The 11,570-nt window shown below is 39.7% G+C and overlaps 1 protein-coding gene across 1 annotated transcript; it reads right to left on the reverse strand.

Moving 5' to 3' along the window:
• Positions 1 to 8,619: 8,619 nt before the first annotated feature.
• LOC124958922 (40S ribosomal protein SA-like) lies at positions 8,620 to 9,586 on the reverse strand. Its single transcript, XM_047517517.1, has one exon. The coding sequence runs from the start codon at positions 9,520 to 9,522 to the stop codon at positions 8,635 to 8,637; it is 888 nt and encodes a 295-aa protein (XP_047373473.1). The 5' UTR covers positions 9,523 to 9,586; the 3' UTR covers positions 8,620 to 8,634.
• Between the last annotated feature and the right edge of the window lie 1,984 nt (positions 9,587 to 11,570).

The following is an 11,570-nucleotide window of genomic DNA, read 5'->3' on the forward strand; positions in this document are numbered from 1 at the left end:
AACGGCCCAGGGGACATTAATTAGCAGCTCCTTGCTTGCAGTCCTTGATAAAGGCAGGCAAATTTGGTAATCAATGGGCTCCGGAGATCCTTGATATTCCATTCTTCCAGGAGCAGTCTCCAGCTTCCAGAGGCAGATGGCTTCATGGCTTCATGTCCTCGATTTGACCCGATTTCCTATTTCTACACTAACTACCTGTCCTTAATTCTGGCTTCATTCCCCCCTATAGCTTTAGGAACTCCTAACTGCTGTAAGGAAGAGAATGGGGGCGTCGGTCGTTCTGGCTGCTTCGAAGCTGAAAGGGGGCAGCGAGGGGCAAGCAGTTTGGAATTCCTTTTTTAAAATCAGGTCAATCGAGGGGTCCAAGGTAGAAGTCTGGTTGGGGAAGAACAGGTTGTAAAGTCATCTGGGGATGGGTGCTCAATGATAGAAGAACAAAAAGACATGAGTACTGAAATGAGATTAGTACAAAGTAAATGTTGCAGCATCTGGAACATGCCACTGAGTATCATGAAAATGACAAGTCAATCTCTCACCAGGGGGTGGAAGAACTGAGAAATTGTTCCCATAACGAGGCCTAACAAAGTCCGGAGAGGACAAGGCCTTTATTTGGGGACTTTAACATTGTCCAGATTATCAGGAATGTAAACACAACGTTTAACTCTTAATGTCATAGATGTCCCCAGAAAATATAGTTAAGCTACTTAATGTCATCTGATTTTTGTAAAATATCCCTTTATTGGTATAACCTGTGTTTAGTAGAGATCTCTATACTTCTGTTACTTAGGGCTAGATAATCATATGAGCAAACATAGATTAAGTCTACCTGTGTAGCTTAGGAAGGTCTTAAACTGACTAAAAACTTCTGACTCTGGCAGTTTCTCTTGATAGTTATCAGGCACATTTGCTGAAGAATCTTTCTTTCGTTTGTAGCTTCCAGTCTTTATTCTAGTGGGCTAATACAAGTGTACATCTTAAGTTACATTTAACTATTATTTCTTTTAAATGCCCAAGAATGGCTATATTTTGGTTTTAACTGTTTTGCTGGGTGTCTAAGATCAAGCTGGTCAAATTGACCTGGTTCCTGTCTTGTTAAAGAGTCAGCTGAGTTCCCACAGGGGCCACTTGTAGAGAACTTAAGAGCAGCTTCTTAGCTCCACCAGTGCCATTGGTTAGGCAGGGTCTCCTTGATGAGGTGACTTCCTTTGGGAGCATCAAGGGATGTCTCCCTTTTTCCATGACCCTCCTCTGCAGCAGATGCACTCAGTGATTTTTCATCCTCTAGTCTCAACAATCTCCCTGATCAGGAGGTTGTGTGACCCAGAGTTGCAAAGCTCCTTAGAGAAGTTCTCTTGTTCGTGGGTTCAGGCTGATGGAGGGCAAAAGATCTATTTTGCCCTCTGTATTTAATTCCAATCTCTAAGTTTGATCTTAATCATCCAGCAAGCCAGTCTCACCAGTCATAAAGTAAGAGTACTGGGCTTTAACTTCGATGCCCATAACTTTACAGTTATTTACCCTTTTATCTAACTGGAGTCTGCATTAGTACTGGAAGTTACCACTATCTGTTCTATAGGTGATGGTTTATTATCACAAGTTACCTAGGTTGTGTGTTCTTGAAGCACCTACTTCTGCAAAACATTAACAGGTAACAGTTTTACAAAATGAAATTAGCAAGAGTAAAAATATATTCAGCTTGTATAATAGCTATCTTGAATTTTGACTGAGAACCCCTATTTGAGATCACACTACTTTTACAACCAGAACCAATCTTTTGACTATAACTTTAAATAAGCTGAAGTCTGACTTATTTTGGAGTCACTCTAACATGCAGTAAGGTGGGAGGCAGAGCCTTATCTCAGGTAAGGCGTGGCTCTTTACAGATCTTAAGTGTTCTAATTTTGATGTTGATCTTTGCTTCTTTCTTAAATGTCATTTTAAGAAGTTTACATATATTGTTTCCTGAGCCTATATAAACTTTATGATTAACACAATTTAACATTGTATCTAAAACATGAATCAAAGAAAGGCTGAGAGAGCTTTTAACTTTCCTTTTGTGTGATAAAGTGGCAAAATGTTTTCATGTTTCACAAAATTAACCTTTAAACAAGTCAGGCTCTAACTTTTATAAATACCTTTATATTTGAAATTCTTTATTTCAGTGTAAAAAGTAACAAATTTTACATATACCCTATTAATAGCAGGTCCTATAATAGAACATTAAATGATAGAAATAAATCCCCAATTAAAATTTACTCTTTATAAGTTTAAGATTACCATTACAGACAAGTTTAATCTGGAGAATAGCAGAGCTTGATAAATTCCCTGCTTTAAAAACTTGTATACCTGGAAAATATGAACACATTTAATATACAACTAGTGACCATTTCACAATTACCTTGACACTTTTATATTACCAAATTAAGTTTTTAAAGAAAAATGTAGACTCTGTAACATAGTACAATACTCTAACAGTTGTTTAACCATAATTGTATACACCCCAATTTTTAAGACTAATTGTCTAAAGAATAAAACTTAATAGACACAAAGTTAAGAGTAAATTAGTGTTTCAAATCCTTGTCATTTTACCATGTCATTTTACCATATAGGTTAAACTTTGGCTTATATCAGAACATTAGTATTTCACCTTAGGAAAAACCTTAAATAGCTTCAACTGTCTCATATACATACAACCAACTTAGTTATACACAAACTTGTTGAAACTTGCCCTTTACTTACATAGACTTTCTTAGCACTTACTTAGATCCTCATATATTCCATCACACAAGCACTTTCTTACCCAGAAACATTTCCTTTTCTTTTTGATTAAATATATTTCCATACCCAGAACCTTTTATTTTCTCTTTCCTATCTGTTGACTCCTTTTTGTCCACATTCTGAAACAACTCTTAGGAAATTTTTGAATTTAGATAAATTGCTCTATTTTAATAAAATTAAATATTTTGTTGTTTATAGTACTCTAATTGAAACCCAGTTGAAACTTTTGGGACCCTTTGTATATAGAATTGCACTTGTTAGGACATAACCCTTAGTAACCTTGTTTTTAGTTTAGTGATGACGCAAAGCAAGTTTAAACCCTTTTATTTACTAACCTATGAAAACACCAATAATGTTTAAGTATGACACCCCATGGAATTTAAGGAGTTAAAAGTACTCGATGTTATTTAACAATTAGCATTTTAACTTTGTAAATTAATCAGATGTCTTTACAAACACATTTGAGTAATCCCATACATGTTAACTTTAATTCACTTATTCTGTAAAAACCAAGATATCAGACAAGTGTCCTGAACATTATTTGCTGTCTCTTTCCTGTTGGAGAAAAGTCCTAGAAACAATTGATATTAGACATTTTATTAACATCAGTATTTTATTAGGTTGACCACCTAGAGACTTGCGAGTTATTTTCAAAGACATTTTACTTTTATTAGTTTACCCAATTTGAGTTGAACCTTTAAATCACGTGAATTAAAAGTATCTGGATCCATTTTTTTAAATTTTACTTTTAGGAGCACTCAGTTTTGATACAGACAAAACATGACATCAGACAGCATGACATACAAATAACACAAAATCAAAGGCCTTGTAACTTTATAGGTGAATCTCCATTGCAATGTAACAGATGTTCAAAAACTCTAGTTGAATAAAAAATAGAACTGATCAAAAAAATCATGAGCTCAAAAAAATATAGAATTAAAAAAAACAAGAGTCCTGAAAAAATGATCTGGCTGTTAATTACTTTAGTAAGGCACCATAAAATTTACTTTTGCTGGAGTTTAGGTAAGGCTCTTTTTACCTTTTTTTCCTTGGGTTTGAGACCGGTCTCCTATTGAATCTTTAGGCTTCTTTTATTTACATTTCAATGTAAGCCTTGACTGAGATCTGGAAGGATCTAACAGGTTTTAACAGAAACCTTGTGCCTAGGGCATTATAGCCATCTCATCAGGACAGGTTGGATGTCAAAGAAAATTATAAGACCTTATTTTCCATTACTTTTGAGAATGAAGCTACTTTGCTAAGTTCCTCACTGAGATAGATTGCCATTGGTTATTGAGCTGCCTATGGCTGCTTAACCAGGATTTATTTTCCCCTTTGTGACAAACAGGTTAAATCTTGCTTCATAGGTAAGCTGAGGACAGGAGCTTGAAGTAAGGCCCCTTCTTGATATTCCTGGGGCAGAATATTGTCCTACAGTGGCTATTTTCTGTAGTATTGAACCTGTTGATGACATAATTAAGCTTTATTTCTTGAGATCTTTTCATTCCTATTAGTAAGAAGTTTAGGAGTTCTGCAATGGCCTTTTGATATTCCTCCTGGGTGGAGGCACATAAAGGATGTACTTTACTTACTGGAGAACAATCACAGATGTTTTATCTCTGAATTTTGTTAAGTCCTTAGCTAAGGTTTGTCTGGAACAGGTGAGGGCCATCTAAATCCTGAGGCTACACTGTCTAGGTTAGTTGAGATACAGTATCTGGTTCCTCAAAGGCATACAGAAATTGCTATTCAGAGTCTAGCACAAACAGGAAAAGTCATCTTTTAAATCTAACTGAGTAAACCAAGCAGCAGTTGGAATCCAAGATAAAAGTGTATGGATTAAGAACTACAGGGTGGGGGAAATTACTGCTTCATTATTCTAAGGTTTTGGACTAGGCAGTTTGCTTTTTAACTCCTAAAATGGGTGAATTGCATGGGCTATTGCAAGGCATTAAAAGTTTCTACCAGTTTGAATGATCTTTAATAAGTCCTTTTTCTTGCCTATATGTTCCCTTTTCTTTCTTTTTGATGTCTATTAAAAAATGGAAGATGCAAGCTGGAGAAGATCATCTAAGGATTGATCAGGGCCACGTGCCAATTTTTGTAATTTCCTCTAAATGGTTGGGGCTGACTAAATGATAAATGTATACTTTAAAAGTAGGTGGCCCTTTATGGATTCGGGATTCAGAGTGGTGTGTTTTCTTATTGCTTTCCTAAGTCTCTCCATGAAAATAGCAGGACTTTCCTGAAGGCTGCATAATAGTTTTTTAGGCATCCTACTCATTATTCGAATCCCAGTTAGGATGGTTTCTGTGAACTGCCTGTGCTCTACATGGTTAATAGCATAATTTTCCAGGTGAAGTCAAATACCTGGCATAAGTTTTGAAACATCTCAATATTTATTAGGATCCTCCAAATGCCTCTTTAAATTTATTTTTGTCTGTCTTAAGTTGGGAGGGTCCCCTCGATTTTCCTCCCTTAGTAGGCGATTCCTCAAGGCTTTCACCTCTCATGGTAGAGATTATTGATGGCAAGCGTGGTAACATATGAAAGGCACTTTTCTTGCTCATTTGCAATTTAGCAGTATGCAGGCTAGTGGTGAACCTGGCAATACTGTTGAGAGAGAAGCTCCCTTCTGAGTTATTAGGGACGTCTCCCTAACTTTGAGCTTCCTTACGGTCCAGAAAAACCCGTCTCTCACTACCTGGCTTTGCCAAAGTTATTTCTGGCCTTCTTCGGCAAAGTGCTAGAGTCCTAGTTTGCCCTGTGCTAGAGACCCAGGAGGATTCAGACTTAAGGGCATTACTGCTTTCCTCCTGCCACTATAAACTCCTAATTATGAAAAACGATGACAAGAGTAAAAAGTGTGCCGTTTGCCTATCTTTTTGCCCTGTAGACTAAAGGAATCTCCAGAGGGTGAGGGGACACCTATTGGTTGTTAGGCGTATAACGCCCTTTGCTTGGAGGGTCTCATGGGAGGGATTCTTAAATGCCTCCCTCTTGCAGCTTAAAGAGAACACCATGAGCACATTTAAGCACAGGAACAGTAATGGGGAGACTCTAGTGTCTAGACTAGTGAAGGCTAACTATGCGAACAAAGGGAACCTGGGCACTTTCATACTACTCATCCCAGGCCTTAATCCTACAGTTTGAATTCCTAATGTCTGACCAGCAAGGGAAGGAGAGCATCCAGGAGGGAGTGGATGTGCGGGAGTGTTGTGCACTGTATGGCCCATACGGAGGCAAAGGTAATTGGCGCTTTCCCTCAGTGCCATTGTCTACCGATCACCCTGGATACCCCTCAGGGTGGTCAGGAGGGGGAGTCCAGAGAAGGAATCTTTGAGGTCCACCTGAGAGTAGCCCAGGCTGAGAACCCCGCAGTTGCTCCAACCCTTCCTCCTCCTCCACGCATCCTGGGCAGATCAGGACTAGGGACACTGTGTACTGGTGGCAATTGTGCTCCAGGCCTGGACAGAAAAGTAGGAAACGACTTCAGCAGAGTCCAACATGCCTACAGAGCAGGTGATTGGAAACTTACCTGGGCCGGGAAACCTCTCACCCGAGTCTTAAGAATGGCGGCTGCACTAACTGCATTTAAGTAGCCAACGGGTGCCCATTTTGCCCTCCAAAAATAAAGAGACAGAAAGATGCACCTCAAACAGATGTGGGGTGCGTGGAGAGAGAAGCTTACTTACCTTGGCATAAGTCTCGGTGGGACCTCCAAATCTGATACCGCCGTTTACCAGTGACGAGTTCTGCTCCTTCTAATGTTGAAGATTGAACACTAGAGAAGCAGCCAAGGCAAGCATATTGAGCAGGTTTTACTTAAAGGTAATAATACAGACTTCTCCTGGCAGGAAGAAGGGGGCCATGGCTGATGTTCTAAAGTCCCAAGAAGTGAGCGCACCCTCCATCTTTTATAGGTTAGGGTCTCTTTTGTTCTCCAGTTCTCTCCCCCCTTATCTCTCCTTCCTGTCTATGTGACTAGGCCTGGTTTTGCATTAAGTGAGAAGCCATGGGCAGGGGGAGGACCAAGGTGATTCAGGCAGGCAACGGCCCAGGGGACATTAATTAGCAGCTCCATGCTTGCACTCCTTGATAAAGGCAGGCAAATTTGGTAATCAATGGGCTCCGGAGATCCTTGATATTCCATTCTTCCAGGGGCAGTCTCCAGCTTCCAGAGGCAGATGGCTTCATGGCTTCATGTCCTCGATTTGACCCGATTTCCTATTTCTACACTAACTACCTGTCCTTAATTCTGGCTTCAGGAGGATATTTGTCCCAATCACAACAGCAGGTTAAAAAGAGGAGAGTTTTTTATAGGACTTTTCTATCAAAAAGAAAGGTTGAAATTTGGATAACTTCTTTCTCAAATTCCATGCACAGGGAATGTGAAAGTGAATGTGAGAACCAACATGATTTACAGAGAAAGTCCCAGGCTGGCACAGAAATTTGTTCTCAGAATGTTGAGTCATGTCAGAGGCTTAAGAGTCAAGAGTTTGGGAGACAGAGACGGAAGAAGCAGGTGTCTCCTATCCTCAGTGCTTTTAAAAACCCTCATTTATAAGGGAGGTAAAAGAAACAAACAAACAAAAAAAAAAACCCAAAACTTCTGACCCTGGAAAAGAGAGAACCAAATTATGTTTTATAACAACAAAATAAAACATAAAGAAAAAATAATCACCTGTTTAAGCCTTATGGTGGCTTGGATTTTATTTTATTAGTGTACTATAATTATAAATGGTGGGATTCATTGTTACATATTCGTACATTCACACAATAGAATATCATTTGGCCGACATCATTCCCTGGTGTTTCCCTTTCCCTCCCCTCCTTCCTGTCCTTTGTCCCTTTCTTCTACTGATCTCCCTTTGATTTTCATGAGATCCCCCTCAACACTTTTCCTTTTTCCTCTTTACTTTCCATATACGAGAGAAAACATACGACCCTGACTTTCTGCATTTGACTTGTTTCACTTAACATATAGCTGAATAAAACTCCTCTGTGTATATGAAGCCAGAATTGAGGACGGGCAGTTAGTGTAGAACAGGGAATCTCGTCAAATCAAGGAATGGAGGCCACCAGAGTCTGGGAAGCTGGAGACCGCCCCTGGGAGATTGGAATGCCAGTGTTCCAGAGCCCTTTTGGTCACAAGGTTACCTGCCTAATGGCCCCTCCCAAAAAGCTGCAGGCAGGGAATTGCTAATTAATGGCCCCTGGGCTGCTCCCTGCCCGGATCCTCCCTGTGGCCCTTCCCCTGCCATCTGCTGCTCACCTTTTTTGCTATGTCCCTGGCATCTCCTGGGCCTAGTCAGGTAGACAGGAAGGAGAAGTAAGGGGGGAGAGAACAAAGGAGACCCTAACCTATAAAAGATGCAGGGCTCACTTCTTGGGATTCTAGAATATCAGCATGGCCCCCTTCCTCCTCCTGTGAGAAGTCTGCATTACTACTTTTAAATAAAATCTGCTTAATATATGCTTGCCTTGGCGTGTTTCTCTGATGTTATAATTCAACATCTAAGGAAGCAGAACTCGTCACCAATAAACGGCGGTACCATATACACACCTCATTTTCTCTATCCATTCATCCACTGATGGACATCTTGGCTGGTTCCATAGTTTGGTTGTTGTAAATTGTACTTCTGTAAGTATAGGTATGCATGTATCACTGTACTATGATGACTTTAATTCTTTAGGATAAATAAAGTGGAGTGGTACAACTGGGTCGTATGAAGTTTCCATGCAGAGTCCTTTTTTTAAAATATAGTTTTACTTTTTTTTTTTTTTTTTAAGAAACTGGTGTTTATTTTCCGTAACCTTATTTCCATTTTGCTTAATAAGTTTCTGCAGAACAGCTCAAGACCACTCCGTGGTTGTTCCTACCCACTCAGTAGCCTGAGCAGTGGGAGCTGCAGACCAGTCTTCAGTGGCTGGCTGGGCACTCCAGTCTTCAGTAGGGAACTGCTGGATAGGCACAGAGGGCACCTGCACACCTTCAGACCAGTCTGCAACCTCAGGTTGAGTAGCAGTGAACTCAGGAGCTGGAGCAGTCCATTCACCCTGAAATTCCTCCTTGGTCACAGCTTCTTCAGCATCAGCCTGCTCTTCCTTTTCAATCTCTTCAGGATCTCTGTAGAAGTAGAGATCAGGCATGACCTCCCACGGGTGTTCACGGGAAATGGTGCCACGCATGCGCAGAACTTCTCGGGCCAGCATCCACCACATCAGACCCACAGAATGAGCTCCCTTATTGTTGCATGGAATGGCAATGTCCACATAGCGCAGAGGAGAGTCTGTGTTACACAGAGCAATGGTAGGCAGATTGACATAAGATGCTTCTGTAAGAGGCTGGTGGTCAGCCCTGGGATCAGTAACCACCAGAAGACGTGGCTCCCGGAAAGCTGCCTGGATCTGGTTAGTGAAGGTTCCAGGAGTGAAGCGGCCAGCAATAGGAGTGGCTCCAGGGGCAGCAGCAAACTTCAGCACAGCCCGCTGGCCAGTATTCCTAGAGGATATGACACTGACATTGGCAGGGTTTTCGATGGCAACAATGGCACGAGCTGCCAGCAGAAGCTTCTCCCAGGTTCTCTTCAGATTTATGATGTATATGCCATCACTTTTCCTTTTGTAGATATACTGTTCCATCTGGAAATCAAGGTTGGTGCCACCTAAGTGGGTTCCTGCTGCAAGGAATTTGAGGACATCCTCTTCCTTCATTTGCAGGACATCAAGGGCTCCGGACATTGTGACAGTTTCCCTTTAAGTTACGACGGGAATCAAGAACAACGCCGTATGGACCCCCCCTGGGTAGCGCGGAAAGCAGTTTTACTTGTAGATAGACATATTGCCTTTATTTTATTTGTTTACTTTTATGTGGTGCTGAGATTTAACCCAGTACCTCATATGTGCTAGTCAAGTGCTCTACCACTGAGCCACAACCCTAGCCTCCACACCTAGTCTTTTGAGGAACCTCCATACTGATTTCCACAGTGGTTGCACTAATCTACAGTCCCATCAACAGCATGAAAAGTGCCTTCTTCTTGCCATCTTATTGTTCATATTCTTGATGACTGTCATTCTGACTGAAGTGAAATGAAATCTCAATGTAGTCTTGATTTGCCATTCATTAGTTTGGTTATTTGTGGAGGAGGGTTGTTGTACAGTTTTTGGATTCTTTATATATTCTAATTACTAATCCTCTGTCAGAAGAGTAGCTGGCAAAGATCTTCCATCCTGTGGGTTCTCTCTTCACATCCCTAATTGTTTCCTTTGCTGTGCAGAAGCTTTTTAATTTGATGTGATCCCATTTCTTAGCTTTATTTCCTGAGTGCTAGGGGTCCTGTTGAGAAAGTTGTCTGTACCTAAAGGTGCAGTGCTGACCCTAAATTTCCTTCCAGGAGTCGCATCGTTTCTGGTCTAATCCTGAGGTCTTTCATGCACTTTGAGTTGAGAGATAAGGGTCTAATTTCATTCTTCTACATATGCAGAATCAGTTTTTCCCAGCGTCATTTGTTAAGGGCTGTCTTTTCTTCAGTGTGTGTTTTTGGCACCTTTGTCAAGGATTGGATGGCTGTATCTGTGTGGGTTTGTCTCTGTGTCTTCATTCTGTACCATTTATTTGTCTGTGTTCCTGTTTTTAGGCCATTACCATGTGGTTTTTGTTACTGTAACTCTGTAATATAATTTCAAGTCAGGTATTGTAATACCTCCAGCATTGCTTTTTTGGCTTAGAATTGCTTTGGCTACTCTGGGTCTTTATTCTTCCAACTGAATTTTAGTACTTTGTTTTTGTTTTTGTTTTGTTTTTTTTTTCTAGTTCTGTGAAGAATTTCATTGGTATTTTGATAGGGATGGTGTTAAAACTGTATATTTCTTTTGGTAATATGCATTTAAATATTATTCTCTTTATCCATGAACTTTGGAAGCACTTTCCTTCTTCTTCATCTTCTTTTGTAGTTTTCATTGTAATGTTTTTTCCTCTTGTTTAGATTTATTTATTTATTTATTTTTTTTTGTAATCTATTGTAAATGGAATTATTTTCCTGATTTTCTTCCCAGCAGATTTATTACTGGTGTATAGGAAAGTTACTGATTTTTGTTTGTTATTTTTGTAACCTGTTGCTTTGCTGCATTTGTTTTTTAGCTCTAGCAGTCTTCTGGTAAAAGTTTTTGGATCTTCTAAGGATTATAACTTCTGCGAACATGATAATATGACTTCTTTCCTATTTTTATCCCTTTGATTTTCTGCTCTTGCTTATTTGCTCTGGCTAAAATTTCTAACACTGTAATAAATCAGAGTGGTGAGAGTGGACAGCATTGTCTTATTCTGAATTTTAAGGAAATGTTTTCAGTTATTTCCCATTTGCTATATGTTGGCTTTGGATTTTACATATATAGGCTTTATGATGTAGAGGCAAATTTCTTCTATTCCTAGTTGCCTCACTGTTTTTATCATGAATAGGTGCTGAATTTTGTCAGTGGTTTTCTCTGCATCTATTGGGATGATCATATGATTTTTGTCCTTAATTCTATTTATATGGTGACTTGCATGTATTTATTTTCATATATTAAACCAGCCTTGCAACCAAGGAATAAAACCAATTTAGTCATGATGTGTAATCTTCTTAATATGTTAATGAATATGATTTGTTGATCCTTTATTAAGGAATTTTGCATCCAATTTCATCAGGATATTTGTCTGTAGTTTTCTTTCCTTGATATGTCCTTATCTGATTTTGGCATGAGGGTGATACTGGCTTCATAGAATAAATTGGGAAGCATCCCATCCCTTC

The sequence above is a fragment of the Sciurus carolinensis genome, chromosome 11, assembly GCF_902686445.1.
Source record: "Sciurus carolinensis chromosome 11, mSciCar1.2, whole genome shotgun sequence".
Lineage (NCBI taxonomy): Eukaryota > Metazoa > Chordata > Mammalia > Rodentia > Sciuridae > Sciurus > Sciurus carolinensis.

What these genes read in the sequence shown, in the direction of transcription:
- LOC124958922 (XM_047517517.1), bottom strand. Translation starts at nt 9,522, where the DNA reads ATGTCCGGAGCCCTTGATGTCCTGCAAATGAAGGAAGAGGATGTCCTC.